The sequence below is a fragment of the Scomber scombrus genome, chromosome 8 (genome assembly GCF_963691925.1).
Source record: "Scomber scombrus chromosome 8, fScoSco1.1, whole genome shotgun sequence".
Classification (NCBI taxonomy): Eukaryota; Metazoa; Chordata; class Actinopteri; order Scombriformes; family Scombridae; genus Scomber; species Scomber scombrus.
This window is the reverse complement of record NC_084977.1, coordinates 30,134,889-30,154,330: the sequence shown is the minus strand read 5'-3', so window position 1 is coordinate 30,154,330 and position 19,442 is coordinate 30,134,889. Positions and strand designations below refer to the sequence as shown.

Here is a 19,442-nt window from a genome sequence, read left to right as displayed (position 1 = left end):
ATAGGGAGTGGCTCATAATTTCAGCTGGTGGGACTCTGTGACAGGAAAGGAGACTGGTTGTAGCTGAACATTGATAGATGTAAGATTTTTGAGCTTAATGAGACTGGCTTTCTGATAGACTGAATGAGCCGATACAGAAACATGCAAACTGTGGTTATGCTGTGACAGTTGTGTGCGAACAGGCTTTCAAAGTTGTTCGTATGCTGTGCAGATTGTAAACCACAGCCCAATGGCATGAGGAACTGAGGACACACACACACACACACACACACACACACACACACACACACACACACACACACACACACACACACACACACACACACACACACACACACACACACACACACACACACACACACACACACACACACACACAGCCTTTGGTTGGTTTGGTGTCTGTTCGTCTCTCTGTACTTGTAATTCTACCTGCAAACATTTAATTTCAAGATATACTTTTGAGTGCCAAATCTGTAAACTAGTTGTAAGTGATCCAATTTGCTTAAATGCAGCTTTCACATGAACATGAACTATTAAACTTCCAACTTCCACCTGCAACAAAAGCTGGATGGTAACCTGCTTTTTAGCAACGTGCATCGTGTCCCAGACGGGGTAAAAGTCAGAATAATGCATCAACTTGTAGCACTGAAGTGGTTTATTGCAAATAAATTGCTGATATCCAGCCTGCCAAGAGCTGCCTTCCTGTTTCTTAGTGCCTCACTCAAAATGACTTCACATGAAGCATCCTGTTTTAAACACTCTGCCTTAAATGAACTTACAATACTGTACATGTTGTGCTCAATAACTTGTGGGTTTGCCCAGCAAACCAATAATATGTTGGTGGTATCATGTAGTCAAAGTGAAACTGTGTCTTTGGTCTTTGGAAAAAAACCCAGTGAGGTTGACACACGACTGGTTGAGGTATAAATGGGTGTGAAAGCAAGACAACAAGCAGACATTTCTTCTGGGACAATTTTCAGTGTAGAATAAGGATTATCTCCAAAACATTTAACAAGAAATCCAACACATTTTTATAAGTGTTCCTTTTTATGTTGATGAACTGGGAGTGTTACAATTTGACTGGGTGAGTCTTATTAAAATAATTGTGTAATTTTATTGAAATGACGCTCAACTTAACTGCTGATTTCAATCATGTCACTTCCTCTTTTTAAACACAGGTTCACTGTATAAAGTGTTTCCTGTAATCTGCAGATTTCCTCATCATGATGAAGCTGATCCTGTCTCTCACGCTCATCTGGACTCTCTCCAGCAAAGGTAACCTCACTCACTCTTAAAACAGCGGTTCTGCAGGTACCTGTCATGTCAGGTAGTTCATCATTCTCCTCACTTTTTACATCTGCTGTTAGTCTGCCAGGTGCTGACTTTTGTTAAAGTTCAGGTTCATCATCATCATTTATTTTTTATTTGTATCACCCTGATTTATTTTATAACTTGCAGCTGAAGCTCTTCAGTGTTGGGATTATTTAGGAGTAAACCCAAAGAGAAACTTCTTATTTCCATGTGAATCTACTGAGCTTTGTGCCACCTTTCAAGGTATCTGTAAGAAATATAGAAATAAATATGATTGTTCCTTAATGTCATTCACTCATTCAGTTTTAAATGGGAATTCTGTTTCATTTTACAGAATATATGGATGGGCGTGCGAATCAGTCCACCACCAGGAGGTGTTTTTCATCCTCCCTTTTCAGTGAAGGACTTCACACATTTTCACTTAGTCTTGGTCTTGGAACTTTGACAACATCTGTTCGTGTGTGTAACACAGATGGCTGCAACATTGAAGACATACCTTGTAAGTAAAGAGAAAGGTTTCCCTTTTTAAAGACACTAAATCACACTCACATGTAGTATCAGTCTAATGTTGGTCACAGTGAAGAACAATAAGTCACTTTGTATCTTGTACAGTTTCTGTCATGTCTCCTGTTCTGTTTCAGACCCGGGTGATCTGAAGAAAAACGGTCTGAAGTGTTTCACCTGTGATGATCCATCTTCCGTTGTGTGTAACAAGATAGTACAGTGTATGGGAGTGCAGGACCGCTGCATTAAAAGGACTGGTGAGCCCTCATGATCATTTTGTGCCTCCAAACACATTATTGCTGCATCAAAGTGTCCATTTCCTGGTGATTAAACTTGAAAAAACCTTTTTAAACAGTTGTCTCACAATGCTTTTTGATGATGATTTTGTCATCCACAGTGCTTGGATGTGTCTCTGCAAACCTCTGTGAGGATGCTCGTCGCTTGGAGTTCTTCCTGGATCTTAAATCCCCTCGTAAACCAAAATGTTGTGGAAGCAGCTTTTGTAACTCAGCCTGGTCTGTCAAACTCAGTGTGATGTCTTTGCTGTTGGGACTCTTCACCCTTACCTTCTATTAGAACTGACAGAAACCATCACAATAGCGAAAGCAGCTGTGTAATGTGTGTAAGTAGACCAAATACATTGTTCATCTTTTCATTGATTTACACAGTGAGATTCCTTAAAAATGTTGAATATTTTTAGCTTGGTGAATAATTATTTTAATCATAACTGAAGCATCACATCCCATTAAAAGACTCAACAACCAATACATTCTGAATTTTCTGCACACAGTACCTCAAACACAATCTGTTGTACACATTTATTTCATTCTTTCTTTATTGGAAACAAAGTGCTGGGTGGAGTGTTAAGATCAGACTAATGCATCGACTTATAGAATTGAAATGGTAACCCAAGAAGTCAATGGTACATCTCATATTTATACACATATCAGACATAATCAGCCACTACACAAACATTTTGCATGCAATGGTCTATCTATCACACAACCATCTTTCTCCTCTCACTCCGTACAGGCTGGTATCCAGCCGGATATCCAGGCTTCCTGTTTCGTTGTGCCTCACCCTTCCTGTTCTGGCGAACTTGTGGGTGTTACTAGGAATAAAGATAATATGTTGTTGGTATCATTTAGCCGAGGGAAGCAGTGCTTTTGGGCTTGGAATAAACAGTGAAGAGGTTGACACTGGTTGATGTATAAGTGTGTAAAAGCGAAGACAAAGAAGAGAGATTCCTTCTGGGACAATTTTCAGTGTAGAGTAAAGATTATCTCCGAAACATTTAACAAGAAATTCAACACATCTTTATAAGTGTTCCTTTTTCTGTTGACGAGCTGGGAGTGTTGAAATTTGGCTGGGTGAGTTTTATTAAAATAATTGTGCAATTTTATTGATAAGACGCTCAGGCATATTTTAATTTTGATGATTTCATTGTAATCTTTTATGATAGTTATTTAATAATATTTTAGTTTTATTCAACTTAACTGTTAATGTCAATCATGTTGTCTCATTTCTGTACTGAATGTCCACCATGTTTTATGATCCATTTTGGCATTTTTTATAAAAGCTTTGTTGACATATTTTTCCTAACAATTATACAATTTGCTGTGCCAACTTAAAGTAGCTTAAAATTGTGAAGCAATTTGGAAATATTTTACCATTCAATAGCTCTGCATTACAAAATCTAACCAGTTGTCTTGTTCATATTTTCTTTTACAGAAGGTTGATGTTTTTGCTACTTTGAAAGTGAAGAAATACTCTTAAGTAATCAAGAGTGTCCCGTAACTTCCTCTTTTTAAACACAGGTTCACTGTATAAAGTGTTTCTTGTAATCTGCAGATTTCCTCATCATGATGAAGCTGATCCTTTCTCTCACTCTCATCTGGACTCTCTCCAGCACAGGTAACCTCACTCACTCTTAAAACAGCGGTTCTACAGGTACCTGTCATGTCAGCTGGTTCATCATTCTCCTCACTTTTTACATCTGCTGTTTGTCTGCCAGGTGCTGACTTTTGTTCAAGTTCATCATTGTGATTTAATTTTTGTTTTCATCACCCTGATTTATTTTATAACTTCTAGCTGAAGCTCTTCAGTGTTGGCAGATTTCAGGAAATGTAACAGAGTTACATCCATGTAAATCTACGGAGCTGTGTGCAACTTCTGCCCAACAAGGTATCTGTAAAAATATAAAAATAAATCAGATTTTTCCTTAATGTCATTCACTTATTCAATTTTCAATGGGATTTCTATGTTACAGTGTTTGACTTAACACCAAATAAGGATTGGCGTTCCATTCAGTTCCTCAGTAGGTTGTGTTTGCCATCCTCCCATCTCAGTGAAGGAAACCACACAGTTTCACTCAATGTTGGTGTTCTAAATGTGACAACATCCGTTCATGTGTGTAACACAGATGGCTGCAACAGTGAAGACATACCTTGTAAGTAAAGAGAAAGGTTTCCCTTTTCAAAGACACTAAACCACATTCACATGTAGTATCAGTCTAATGTTGGTCACAGTGAAGAACAATAAGTCACTTTGTGTCTTATACAGTTTCTGTCATGTCTCCTGTTCTGTTTCAGACCTTGGTGTTCAGGAGAAAAACAGCCTGAAGTGTTTCACCTGTGATGATCCATTTTCTCCTGTGTGTAACAAGACAGTAGAGTGTGTGGGAGTGCAGGATCGCTGCATTAATGGGACTGGTGAGCCTTGATAATCATGTAGTGCCTCCAAACACATTATTGCAGTTTTCAAAGTGTCCATTTCCTGCAGATTTGAAAAAAAAACAACAACTTTTTAAACAGTTGTCTCACAATGATTTTTGATGATGATTTTGGCATCCACAGCGGTAGATGGACGTAACAAGAATGCAACACTTCATATCTTTGGATGTGTCTCTGCAAACATCTGTGAAGACACTCGACGCTTGGAGTTCTTCATGAAAATTAAATTCCTTCGTAAACCAAAATACTGTGAAAGAAACTTGTGTAACTCAGCCTGGTCTGTCAAACTCAGTGTGATGTCTTTGCTGTTGGGACTCTTTACCCTTACCTTCTATTAGAACTAATAGAAACTACCTTAATAGCAAAAGTAGCTGTGTAATGTATGTAAGTAGGCCAAATACATTGGTCATTGGTTTCATTGATTTACACAGTGAGATTCCTTAAACATTTTGAATGCTTTAGTTTGGTAAATTATAATTTTAATCATAACTGCAGACATTACCCTCAAACACAGTCTATGTTGTACATGTTTATTTCATTATTTTATTTTCTGGAAACAAAGTGCAAATACTACGCAAATACGAGTGATCATTTGCTTAGTTTGTCGGACTCTGTGACAGGAAAAGTGACTGGTTGTATCTGAACATTGATAGATGTAAGATGTTTGAGCTTAATGAGAGATTTTCTCAGCATGGCTTTCTGACAGACTGAATGAGCTAAAACAGAAACATGCAAACTGTGGTTATGCTGTGACAGTTGTGTGAAAGATAAAGCACATACATGCCTCTGGTTGGATTAGTGTAATTGAAGCTGACTGATTTCATACAACTTCCTGCTGCCTTTTTGAAAATTGTGTCAGAATCAGGATTGGGCTCTTTTTGGTAGATATCCATAGTCTGATCTGAAGCTGTGTGTAAGATCACTCTGGCAGGCAAACAGACATCAGCAGCAAAATCCAGATGAAAGATCTGAGCTATACCCAGAAAGACTTCCCGACTGAACTTTCACTAAACTTCATATCTGTGCTGCTTAAAATGTTAATATGTAAATCTGTATTTCTAATCTTTAAGTATTACAGAGTCCTTACAAGAAATCAAATTCCCAGGGGCGAGTGCTTTGCAGATGATTTATCTCAATGCCAGGAAGTAGTGTGCCCTTTGTGTACCTCATTATGTCTCTTCTTGGTACATGTTTTTCTTTATTTTGTTTTTACATACATTGATTTCTGTCTAAAGCCAGTGACATATAAAGTAAATATAAAAATAAATCTGATTGTTCCTTAATGTTATTCACTTATTCAGTTTCAAATAGGATTTCTGTGTTACAGTGTTTGGTCTGTGTTTCACTTTACAGCAAAAATGAATTATTTTAACCACAACTGCAGAAAAAAAGTTACCTAATGATAATCCTGTCTGATTCATGAACAGTAACAAATACATGTATTTACAAATGATAACTTCCTGACTAGAGTTATTTAAAATAACCAAAAACAATGTTGTTTCTCTGTAAGTAACAAGTAGCTACTTACTTAGAGGTAAATTTACACATCAGGATAAGTACTTGCAGTGCAGATGAAAAAGATATTTCATTTGTGAAGACTACTTGAGTAGTAAGTGTCTAACTTTGATATCTGTGCTCTGCTAACGACACAACAGCTATGAAGTCAGACACAATTCAAAACTGCTTTAGTGCAATAAAACTATTTATGTCTCAAATATTTCTCAAATTATTTTTCATGGTCCAGATACTTTAATGTATAATTTTTTTAATGTAGTTGGCCGTATGTTTAGGATGGTTGTCCTGGCTAGATAAAAGCTTCAGTCTGTATTTGTAGAGGAAAACAAAGCTCTCTGAAGCTCTGAATCAGTGTGAAGCAGTTATGTTGAAAGTGGTTGTTTGGAAGTATTTGATACAGTTAAAATGGCGCCATCTGCTGTCTGTCATGGTGATACCTGCATTATTTCTGTAATCTATGTAAAATCATATTACATGAGACTTTTCTGTGGCTAATAAAGAGACATTTATGTTTGGGGAAAGATGGGAGTTTTGTTTTAATATTAAAAAAGTAAGTACGTTTTTGAAGTCTGTGTTGATGTTTTTATTATTTAACTGAGACCATCATCGTATCTTAAAGTGCTTTGAGTCCAAAATCATTAATATAACTATGGCACCACAGAAATATTAATCATGTTGTAGTTGGCATGGGTGAATATTGTCTGAAAAACAAATTAAACTGATTAACAACTATGTGTGTTTGAAATTTCACTAATCCTTGCAGTTGTAGTTGGTTGACTGAGCTGAATGTCACAGGTTCATTCAGTTAGCCAGTGAAATAAAATAAAATATGAGTTAATGAGCCATTATCAGTGCAAGCAGCCTCCATACAGTATGAGCTGGCCTGTGTGAGAGTAAATTCCAATGGAGATTAATATTGTTGAGTGAACACAACAGGCTCCTCAGTGGCTGCAGGGAGTTTCACCAGGAGATACAGACTGTTAACACCTTTTTCGGAGCATGATTGGTTAAGGTCGTTATTCAGTTGTATGTGCCTTGAATTGGGAGGACTAGATTGGTAGAATTGAAGCTTGTTGGTAGGTTTATACTTTATTTATTATAAAACTCAGTTTAGAAACTAGTATGTGTGATATTAACCAGAGAAAGCAAGAATGTATCACTTCTCTTTATCAAATAAAGCATTCAATTGTTTTTACCAATATTACCATTTTTATACCTTAATAGGGGCAACGTATCTTGGAAATGTTTTACTTAGGTGCACATGAGATAACTATAGGGTTTTAATTTCTATCTAATTTTCCCCTACTGCCTGTTTAAACGGACAATACAACAGACAGACACTTTCTTTGGGATCCACAGATGAGAGTGACCTCACACAAAGCGGTCGATTCAGAGTCGCTTGTAATGGCTTGAACATCATCCAGAAAAAATAAGATCGTCTCATAGATAGAGATGTTCTTTTACACTTTGAAAATGAAGAGAAAGACAAAGATTTAGTTTATCTTGTGCAGTTGTTTTTGTTGTTGGGAAAATTCCAATATACATAAGAAGAAATGGACTGACTCCAAGCCAAACTTTGGACACTTTGCTCAAGAACTAAATCAATATGGCGCCACAATTAAGGACATTAAAAACAGTAAGGCAATGAAAACAAATTCTATTTTTTGAAAAATACTTCATGTGATTGTTTCCCTGACAGAAACAGATGTGTTGTATAGGGTAGATTACGGTAATGTGGGACACTTTTTGCAATTCTGACTTGTTTATCATATTTACATATGAATCCTATACATTATATCAACACCTAATATCATTATTAAATCCCTGAGCTGTTTGCTTGTTATATCAGAAGACACTTTTTGGATATTGTACTCAAAAGGAACATAGCACTTTTATTAATATTCCCTACTGTAGATTTAGTAATGTGGAACACTAAGGCTTAGAAATACTTTGATTTATAGAAAGCAGCCTTATCTGCCAAAACGTTCTCAACTGTGCGTACATAATTTTTTTAATTTAAAAAAACTTGCAGTCTGTAGGCTATGTTATCGTGTCATTTTAAACAATAGCCTATAATTTACACAGTTTGCATATACTAGTTAGCTTTAAAATAATTGAATATAAAAAGAGATAAATGTACTGGAGTTTAGTGGTCCCACATTAGCCAATGTCCCATATTACCCTAATCCACCCTATCTTCTTTTAATTAAATAAAAAAATAAAACAACTTGTAGGTGTCTCTTCCGCCTCTTCCTCTTCCTCCTGCTCCTCCTCTTCCAGGTAGGGTGGAGCTGTTCCTACCTGGACTCTCTAAATACACAGGAGACGGGATTTAACACCAAAAAAATGGCTTTATAGTTGGATATTACTGCGCTTTTCATCGATATCGACTTAAAAGTAAGTTTCAATTTGACGGTTAATTAACGGTCGAGCTGAGTCTGCGGCTGCGCACTTCATAATATTTAAGGTTCACTTCTTACCGGGGTAAATCACCATGGTAACTTATGCTGAACGGCTAACCTGCTCCGGAGCAGGTTAAATTCCAGGGTAAGATCCAAACCTGTCAAAACCTTGTCCTCTGACCAATCACATCACCGAAAAAAAGGTCATCATTACTACAGGATCCCGACATGGACAAAAGTCCTGAGTTTACAATAAAGCAACAGTTTTTTTTAAAAAAGTGATCCTTTTAAAAAAAAAAACGTTTTGCTTTATTGTACATTTGAAATAATATGACCTGAAAGTACAAATGCACATCAAAAACAATAAGAGAATCAGCATTTAGATTCCTTAAAAATTTCTTGCAACTGTGTGTCACATGACCCGCAACTTTAAGGTTTAAGGCTGGCTAAATATGTATAGGTCATTAGAAACATCGAGGCTTTTTATTTCCACTCCGGTTTTAAAGCAGAGCTTCTAACAAACAGAGATCATTATTACTGTAGCTACTCTAAACACATAATGATTTTAGCTGCATTTTAATTGTGCAAAGTATAGTTTATCTCCAGAGTGAAGCTGATTATGGATGAGTATAGACTCCAATTTATCACAGCAGCTCAGAATAACATGAACAAACTGTGTGATGATCACTGGAAATAATGAAAGATCCTCTTTTATTAAAAAAATCCACACACTATTAATGTTCTTCAGTGATTATAAATGCAACATTTGGATCAGATAGATCTCAGTCATTAACTACGTTTCCTCTCTTTGCTTCAGCAGCAGATACAGTCTGACATTATGCAGGCTATATTTTATTCTTATGTGAGATATTCAGAATTATACATTCATTATCAAAATACTCACTCTGATGACTATTTTAAGTCACACTAATACCTGTGCCTTGTGCCCTAAACTACTTTTAATATTTGGAAATCATTTCTAGTGTTTCTACATCTGTTAAATTGAACAAGATGATGTGTGTAAAATGCGCAATTATATGGGAACTACTATATTCAGGCAATACAGAACTGAGGTAAACTACATGAAAGAATACATTTGCTTTACAGTATCTTGTTCTGTTGTATGTTTAGATGGTTACTCTTGTTTATGTTTCGCCTCATTGCACTGCCAGTATTTGTATATTTGAAAGAAACACCTAAATGCCTAAACGTTTCAGTGCAAGAGTCAATTTTTTTTTTTTTTAAAGATTTAAGTTTGGGCACTTTCACCCTAATTTAACAGTAGCTGGTATAGAGGCAGAGAGAGAGAGAGAGAGAGAGAGAGAGAGAGAGAGAGAGAGAGAGAGAGAGAGAGAGAGAGAGAGAGAGAGAGAGCCCTGCAGCAAAACTTCCCCTACTGTCACTATGAGGCATGCACAGTAACCACTTGGCTATCAATACCCTTCAAATATTGCATTTCTGACAGACGGTTGCCTTGGAAACATGCTCAGCGTCACCAATGTTACATATAAAACTGCCATTGGCAAAAAAACAAACAAAGTGCAACACAAAGAATTTGTTCTGAACTGAGAGCATGTCCACGATGTGTCGTACAGACGATACAAGGGCTGAGAATATTGTTCAGATAAATGATCGATTGTACAGAAACACGGAAACACTCAGAACATCATCAGAGAATGATAAAACATCCCAGCAGGGTGTGATCACCCTCTGATGGAGATTTCTGCTTTGTAATTGTGCTTCAGTATTAACTGACTCTTTAAGAAAAAGACACACCATGTCTGACAGCTCCTTCAGTCTGCAGGCTTCAACTAAAAAGGAGGAGAAACTCAGGGTTAGTTGAAGAAAGATTAGATAGGTTCACGGAGTATGTTGCCAGGGTAACTGACTCAGAGCTATGCTGAACTGGCTTTGTGAAACAGAAGAAACAGAGTTTCCTTGAACTCTGAGTCAACTTACTCAGTCTTCACTAAACCTGCTTTCTGAAACAGGCCCCTGGCCTCTGGCCTCTGGTTAGTTAGCTTACTCCCACTTGTTTATTTACTTTCTTCAGTGCTAGCTATCTGCCTCACACTAAATCTGACTCCCTACCTTTCTCCAAAATACAACACATTAGAGAGAAGATATTTGTCCACATGACAAAGGATGTCTTTAAAGCTATGACAGGCAGTTTTGGAAAACTAGAAAGAGAAAGCTACATTTTGAAAGTGAGAAACAATCCAACCCCCTCCTTTGATTAACAGGTCCAATGTCAGTCATCAACCAATCATTGTAAGTAATGTAAGACAATTTAAACAGATAACAAAACTGTTTCTCACCAAGATGTCCTACCCTTACAGAAAAGCCATGCAAATCTAAGGAAGGAAGGCACATAAGGAATATGGCACATGTGTAAATCTGCCTAGAGCTGTCCTTACAAACTGAAAAACCATGCAAGAAGGAGACTGGTGAGGGACTACTATGACTATAGTAGCAAGTAGACTATATGGCAAATTTTAAAAGCTTCAGCAGCTGAGATGGGAGTAACTCTGCATACAACAACTGTTGCTTTATGGGAGAGCATCAAAGAGAAAACCACTGTTGAAGAAAACTCATATTAAATCTTGACTAGAGTTCATCCAAAGGCATGTTGGAGACTCCAAGGTAAACTGGAAGAAGGTTCTTTGGTCTGATGAGACCAAAATGGAGCTTTTAGGCCATCAGACACCAAACACTACACATCACCACAAACACACCATCCCCACCATGAAGCATGGTGGTGGCAGCATCATGCTGTGGGGATGCTTGAAGGCCCACAGGCACTGGAAGGCTTGTAAAGGTAGAGAGTAAAATGAATACAGCAAAATATAGAGAAATCCTGGATGACAATCTGATTCAGTCTGCAAGAGAACTGCGGCGTGGGAGAAAATGTATTTGACCTGAAGCATACAGCAAAAGCTACATAGAAATGGTTTAAAGGTGAATGTTCTGGGGTGGCCAAGACAGAGCCAGACCTCAATCCAATAGAGAATTTGTGACTGGACTTGCTTTTCACGTCTGATCCTCTTACAACCTGACAGAGTTTGAGCAGTTTTGCAAAGAAGAATGGAGTAAAATTGAAGTGTCCAGATGTGCAAACCTGATTGAGACGTATCCACACAGACTCTATGCTGTGCTGTGATTGCGGCCCAAGGTGCATCTACTAGATCAGTGATTCCCAACGTAGGAACGCCCTCTTGATTTTAAGGGGTGTAATCATTTTAATGTGTTAAATATATCGCGAGGATAAGGGTACGTGTGTGTAACGTGAACATCCCTCCTGCAGTATACACCAAGGTTATCTAGCAACGTAAACAGGGAGCTGATGGAGAAACGGGAAGCGTCAGGGAGAATCGGCGCAGAATGGGCAAACTCATAATGACGAAAATGATTGCAGCAAAGAGTGTGATTTGTGCAACAACAACAAAAAGCCAGTAACAGAAAACTGCCACTCCTAAGTTCAGTAAATGGCTACCCTCCTATAATGCTGTTACTTTGATGTTTAATGCTGTCACAAATATAACATAATATATACTCAACTCAAGTAAAATGTATTTAGAAACTACATTTAAAATGGGATTTGAAAATAGGCAGTATATCCAATATATGTTTTGATTTGTGCATCCAGCCTCTCTGGAATAACATCTGCTATCCCTCTGCTGTTGATAGCAAACAAAAACATGCCACATATTTAATGTCTCTAAGCATTTCATTAACATATAAGCTGAGAAAATAATCATGTCAATATTAAGAGGTTAGGTTCACTATAATATTGAACAAATCATTGTTCCATGCTGCTACTGTATTTTTAATTAAGCAGTGAATATAGTGAAATATAAAAAATATAAAGTAAGTTATGAGGTTCCTTTTATTTTTTTTCTGATTATCCATCTATACTGTTTTGTTGTGAGTTGCAGATGTCTGTCTTCTCTAAAATATAACAGGACTAAATGGCACTAATCATTAAATTTTTCATCAAAATGTATCAAAACATTTTGAAAAGTGTCTTTTTGTAGCACTGGGAGCAACATGTGACTTGTGTCTTTTAGGCTTAATATTAGTTTGCATCCAGCGTGCTGCGTGGACTTCATTACATCTGCTGCACGGATGTTACCACAGTTATGAAATGCTAAGTTTATTGTCTGTGACTGTGACCCTCATAAAAGTAATATTTTACAAATCTGCATTATATAAACTAACGAAATTCGTTAAAGTAAGTCATTTGGCGACTTCTAAGTCATTCAGTTAAACTAAGTCTATTCCTGCGAGCGTGAATGATCATTCGAAGTGATCAAACTTTCTTACTTTTACTGGATTAAAGAGTGGAATCAGTATGTCTGCTTTTACTAGTCTTTTTACACAAGTATCCGTAGTTCTTTTGCCACCTCTGCATACTACACAGGCATGACTCAGAAGAACAAGCTTGCACTTTTTAATCATAGTTCGTTGTGTTAATTGGTCGGCTGTGCTGTGTTTTGTTTTGCCTGTGCATATTTTAGGAGAGTAAACTGTCTGCCTATGTTTTAGTGAATATATTTCACCAATGTTCTGTGTTTTTTTATTTATAAATAATAATATTTTACTGTGAGTGCAGGCCAGCGGAGGAGGGGGGACATTCGTGCTTCAGCACTGTGGAACAACTGGCCCTAGTGTGAGTGCGCCCTAAGGTATTTGCAGGGGAGAAGGCAAACATCTACAGGCATAGGCGCCGACTTTTGTTTTTGCCCGTGGGTGCTCGCGGTTCCCAACTGGGGGTCGCAACCCATACATTGCATAATAACGTTTCATATAGTCCTATTTATTTTCCCTGTGCATATCGCATCAATATTTTACAATAAAATAACCTATTTAAATTTAAATCGAAAATGGAATTACACGGCAAACGCTTGACGCGATACAACCGATGGCACTTATGACCAAAACTATTTCCCGGGATGAAAACACGGTAAAGCAGTCAAGCTGAGCTTTGTAATATGACAAATCAATCTGTAGCCAGCCTAGTACATGTGTTGTAGTGTGGTAATATCACTTTGCTAAAAGATCTAGCCTACATTTTATCAAGGGTGGTGCTTTTATCCCTGCATTGAGTTTGGATAGGCTGCTAACGGATGGGTGCGCGCGCCATCTCCATTGGCACTTTTAATCTGACTCCCCTCCTCCAAATTTTCGACACTCAAAGGTTTCAGACATCATGAAAATATTTCTATTAACTGGTTTAGAGTTAGGCTAAAATAATGTCCAGGACAATAAAAGAAACGCTTATTTAATGCCTGAGCGAAAAGAACGCACAGAGGCGAAACGTTGTTCGCTCTGAATAAAGGAGCGTAAAGTCAAACAAGTGCTTTCCATTTGAAACGTTTATTTACCTCTTATTGCAAGGCGAGTAGCCTAACTTTGGCACTGTCAACGTGAGTCTTAGGCATTGCATTTTTTTTAACTGAGTAGCTTAATTTATTTAGCTGAGTAACCATGAAGTTGTATCAGGAAATTCAACAGGTAAAACAACAGGCTGATACTGAACGCTGGTTGATTGCAATCAAACAAGTTAAACACAATCACATTGCCCAAGATAACTGATTCCATTCATAAACTAGGCTAAATCAGTTGATTTAGACAGGTCTTTCTACTGGTTGTAGCCTATAACAGATTTAAACATGAGTGCGTTTGAAACGCTTCACAAAAATAGTCTATCTTTAACAGATGAGATGACAATAAAATAAAATAAATCAAGAGTGAAAATCATTAGGCTACATTACATTATCATAGCCTACATTTCATTGCATTCGTGAGACGCTTTATAACTAAAAATTAGAAGTAATTAGAAGCTATATTATAAATATGTAAACATTTCTTTGATGGACATAAATTAAATATGCCTAAAATGAACCTCAGAATTCATCTCAAAACACAACATTACAAATATAATGCTTGTTTGTATGGATTGTGCTCCTTTATTAAGTAAATGACTACACTTCTCTGCGCACCGTTATGCAAACATATTTTTAAATAGAGCGCTATATATCCCAATCTGACGTCTATAATAAGTGTAAGTAGGAACAACGGTAGGAGTTACAGTGTTTTAACAGAGAAACCGCTAGTCTCGTCCGAAGTACGTGTTTGATTAAAAAAAAAATGTCAGCTGGATCCCGTGGGTGCTCATGAATTCCCGTGGGTGCCCGGGCCCCGGAGCACCAACGGTTTCGGCGCCTATGTCTACAGGTGATATCCAAAATCTTTCAGCTCACACTAAAATGATATACAAGGTTAAATATAAAGTATAATGTTTTTGTCTTATGACAAACAAAAGAAAAGGGTAAAATATTGATGTTTATTTTTTAATATCTCAATTTTCATATTTGCTGAGCATTGGTGAACCAAACGATTATCATCGTGGAGAACCTTGGAGCCGAGGTCGTGGACCCACCCGCTGACAAAAAAAGTTATACCCCTCCATACTTTTGTAGGCTTTCATTTGTTCTTTTGAATAAAATGAAGTCTGAAGAACAAGGTAATTAGTGATGAAAAATCGCTCTTCTTCATCATATACGGGTCGCATCCAACATATTTAATTGTCTTCTCCCGATAGATTAAATAGGATCTAAACTTTCGCAATATCGGCTTTCCTCCATCTCTGTCATAACTGCTGTTTACTTCCTGCCCTCCAGCTGAATGTTGCTCGTCATCAGGTGACGTAACTGCAAACAACCTATTAAGACTATTTAAGGTTTTTTTTAAACGAACCCAACAGTAACGTTGCTTCAAATTTAACCGTAATACACGTAAAGTTTCAGGGATACCTGTTTTTATGTCATTAACGTTAAAAAAGGAGGAAGAAAATATCCTTGACATGCATTGTTAAGTCGTGGTTATTATGTCTTTTTCATCATTTTTGGTCAGGTCATTTTTGTCTCAAACGTATTGCTTTCACTCTGCAGTTGAAGTTATGAGCCAGCCTCCCCGTTCAAACCGGGGACACCGGGAGAGAAATGGAGACCACCGGCAGAACCGAGACGATGACAGACGGACAACACCAGACAGGTGTGGTGGCGAATGTGATTAAAGAAAAACAAAAAACACCTAATAGTTTTCTTTAGGCTGAAACTATTTTAATTATCGATTAATTTGCTGTTTTTGTTTGGAAGGAATCACTAAAACAAAGATTATTTGATTATCAAAATAGTAGCCGATTAATTGTGTCATTACACTAATTGATTCATTGACTTATCATTGCAGCTTTACACAATACATACAATTAGTATTATGTATAACCATATTTCTCTCTGAATGAAACCATGTAGTCTTTATGTCCCTTTCTGCAGCTTTTCCCTATTAAATGTATTTCTTTATGTACCAGCATTTTACTCTGTCCACTGTTAGAGCTGCTTTCTCGGTTATTCAACCTGTCATTGTTCTCTATTTTATGGTTCATTGTAATTGTCTGATCTGCTTTTGTTTTACACTCTTTGAGGTAGTTGTTTCCCAAATAAACATACAGCTAGACAATAATGAATGTGCACGTTTCAACATTGAAGACCTCAAGGCAAAGCCATAACATGTGCATGGATGTAGGGCTACAACTCATAATTATTGTTTTAGAATTGATGAATCAGCTGGTTATTTTCACAATTAATCCATGAATCACTTGGTCAATAAAATATAAGAAAAAATTCCCATCACAATGCCTACAACATCTCCAAATAGTACATTTACAGTAATGTACAACCAAGAAAAGCAACACATTATAGAGGTTTGAACCCGTGGATGTTTGGCAGTTTTGAAAACTTAGTTGCCGATTCATTATCGAAATGTCGACCTTTTAGATAGATAGCCTTTATTGTCCCATGGGGAAATTCGTTTTCACAATCTGTCAGAAACACCACCAAACATTGAGAAACATATGAATACACACACACAGTTTGGGGATGATATGGAGTCTCTCAACTAATCAACTAATCATTTCTCCTCTACATGAGTGTGCCAGCCTCACAACAGCCATGCCAGCTGTTAAATATTTACCTTGCCAGCGGTCTTATTATCAAATAAACCTTTATCAAGTAGACCTGAAACGATTTGTCAATTGGCATAAAATGTATCAGTAACAATTTTGATAACTGATTAATCATTAAAAAGTTATTTTTTATAAGCAAACATTCACAGCTCTTGTACTAATTCTTAGATAAATGTATAGTTTCTTAGAAAAATATGACAGGTAACTATTATCTATTACAATTTTATAATGAACTAATAGTTTATGTTAGAGATATCATTGGCTATGTTCAATTTAAACCAAAATATTATTGTACCTATTTGATTTTGTGTGTTCCTGTTTAAAAGTAAATCTAAATCAGTGCCAAATGTCAAGTAATAAATGCGATTTCAGTCACATCTTCTTGTGTTTCTGTCTTCCAGGTCTTCCTCTCGACCTTCCTACTACCCCAGAGAGTCCGACCACCTTCCCCAACATGAGTGGGAGGTCCCACGAGTGGAGCAACATGACTCCAAATGCACAAACATATGCTCCAGGAGAGGTGAGGCAGGATCAGAGTGGAGGTATCTGTGTCAAAAAGAACTGAAAGCTCTTGTAGAGCTCTTGCTGCATCACACAGGGCGGACTTTGGTTTCACTCTAAAGTGCAGGTCAGAGCTTCCTCCTGCTTCTATGAAATACTGGACAGACTGGTTTTTCTTGTGTTTACAGACCTCTCTTTTTAGACTGGAAAGCTGATCACCTGATACCTGAGTTAAATAGAGGAATGACATCTAACAAGATTAGATTGCTCTAGAAATGTTAATAACATGTCATTTTATATAGAGCTGAAGAGTTAATACTGATAATCAGTTCAACATTCATCAAGCAAAATATTGACAAACTACTTTCTCTGGTTTTAAGTTTCTGTGTTTTATATCCTTGTATATTGAGTAATTTTGGGTTTTGGAGTGTTGGTTGCACAAAACAAGTGATTTTAAGATCTTAGTTTGGGTTCCAGGAACATGTGTAAGACATTTTTAAGAGGTTAATGATTCAGCTTTCACTCGATACAAAAAAATTCCAGAGCTGTTATGAAATCTTGTGGAGTACGTCCAAGTCCAAGTCTCACGCCCTTTTAGGGCAGGTCCAAGTCAAATTATTATCATCATTATTATTATTATTATTATTATTATTATTATTATTATTATTTGTAGTATTAGTCTTTATTTTAACTCGAAAGACCGGTGAGAGGGAATCCTAGCTTACAATGGTGTTGAGGAACAACAACACGCAAAACAATACTAGCTAAAATAGAAATAAATCAATCAATTAAATTAAATAAAAGACATAGAAGAAAATAAAATAAATTAAATTAAATTAAATATTAGGTAAAATAGAAGAAGATAAATAAATTAAATAGAATATTAGGTAAAATAAGAAAAGAAAAAAAAAGAAGAGAAAATATTAAGTAAAATAAAACGTAAACAGATAAGATTAAGGTAAAGTTGAAAACATTAAAACAAGGTCTGAAATGAGGCCCGATATCATGTGACTTCAGGGTTAAAAGAGTTGAACTATAAGGTGGCAGTAATTGTAATAAAGCTTTATAGAGGAATAAAAATCACAAGACTCACATCTTTAGGCTTCCAAGTCTAGAGCTGCAAAGTCAAACAGGTCTTCGATGTGAGCAGGAGGTTTTTAAACTTTTGTCGGCACTTGGTCTTTAAGATTTTAGGGATTTATATAATTGTTTGACACTTGTGTACAGGTTTGAATAAATGTTATTTTATAATGCAGTGTTAAGATATATCAACTAATTTGTGCAATGACATAAATTCACCAGCAGGAGGCACCAGAACTCTGTACAGTCCTGATCCTGCTGCTACAGTCACAGTCTGTCCCTATTCAGATGTATTAAAAGTAGCTTCTGATCAATTTTCTGTCAATCAGTTGATCGATTGATCCCCTCAGCTCCAGTAAAATCTCACTGCACCTCTCAAGTCTGTGCTGCAGCTCTAAACAGTGCAGAACATTAACATTCTATCTTATTATTTGTTTTTTTATACATTTTTATATTGATAATTAGTTGATTTTTCAGATGAATTGATGTTTTCTTCCTGCTCTGTGTCACCTGCTCATTAGGCATTGTTCTGATCTGCACCGTCCTGACCAACAGCTTGGTCATCATCTGCTTGGTAGCAGCTCAGATGGTGACGTCGGGCATGTTGGCCATGAGCGGGATGGGCAGCTTCAACATCAACTCCAACTTTAACCTGCAGGGCACCGAGCTGCAGAAGGCGCGAGACCTGGACATGCAGTACAGCCAGATGAGAGCGCCGAGCCTGTATGGCGGCCTTCCCTTCAGCCTGACCTTCGGGGTCGTCTCGCTGCTGTTCGTGGTCGCCGGGAACAAACCCCCCCACCGGATGTCCCGGAAACTCCTGGTGGGAGCGCTGGTGTTCCAGGCGGTGGGCGCGGTGGGGTATGTGGTCGCCGTCAGCCTCTACCTGCACTTCGTCATCAGGGTGAACTCCACAAACGTGTGTAAGCGACGCGAGTGTCTGTACGCACGCAACGGCTACACCTGGATGAACTGCGACGTCAGCGGGGCGGACGCAGCCGTGGCTCTGTTCGGCCTCATCACCGCCATCCTGTACGCCGTGGGGACGGTGCTCACCATCAATACCATCCGCAGGGTGAAGCGCTACCTGCAGGAGCGGAAACAGAGACCGCAGTCCCGATCGCAACCACAGAGAGCCCCTCTGAGGGCCGACACCACGTCTGTGTGAGCAGGACTGAGGTGGATGGACTGAGAGACAGTGCGGACTACAAGACTGTCACCATGATTTACCTTTTAACTGAAAAATGTAGAAATCTGAGACTAAAAAGTTTACAGTTTCTAAAGTCTGCCTTAAAATAATAAGCTGCCTTTATGAAACATGTTCTTCTTGCTGTTATCATTCTTCCTCTTCACACTGGACATTAGAAGTGA

The 19,442-nt window shown here is 37.5% G+C and overlaps 3 protein-coding genes across 3 annotated transcripts in view; all 3 read left to right on the top strand.

Annotated features, from left to right (window-relative positions):
• LOC133985264 (uncharacterized) overlaps positions 1-5,356 on the top strand; it is a 43,425-nt gene extending 38,069 nt beyond the window's left edge. The window contains exons 3-6 of the mRNA XM_062424862.1: positions 3,907-3,999; positions 4,085-4,264; positions 4,407-4,526; positions 4,671-5,356. Coding sequence (XP_062280846.1) covers positions 3,907-3,999; positions 4,085-4,264; positions 4,407-4,526; positions 4,671-4,885 — 608 coding nt within the window. The 3' untranslated portion in view covers positions 4,886-5,356. The remainder of the gene's footprint in view (positions 1-3,906; positions 4,000-4,084; positions 4,265-4,406; positions 4,527-4,670) is intronic.
• On the top strand, positions 1,227-2,696 carry LOC133984397 (uncharacterized). Its single transcript, XM_062423699.1, has 5 exons — positions 1,227-1,275; positions 1,459-1,554; positions 1,646-1,810; positions 1,953-2,072; positions 2,213-2,696. The coding sequence occupies exons 1-5, from the start codon at positions 1,227-1,229 to the stop codon at positions 2,389-2,391; spliced, it is 609 nt and encodes a 202-aa protein (XP_062279683.1). The 3' UTR covers positions 2,392-2,696.
• Positions 5,357-8,352: 2,996 nt separating the features above from the next.
• Positions 8,353-19,442, top strand: LOC133984395 (MARVEL domain-containing protein 3-like). Its single transcript, XM_062423697.1, has 4 exons — positions 8,353-8,459; positions 15,418-15,520; positions 16,892-17,010; positions 18,593-19,442. The coding sequence occupies exons 2-4, from the start codon at positions 15,426-15,428 to the stop codon at positions 19,237-19,239; spliced, it is 861 nt and encodes a 286-aa protein (XP_062279681.1). The 5' UTR covers positions 8,353-8,459; positions 15,418-15,425; the 3' UTR covers positions 19,240-19,442.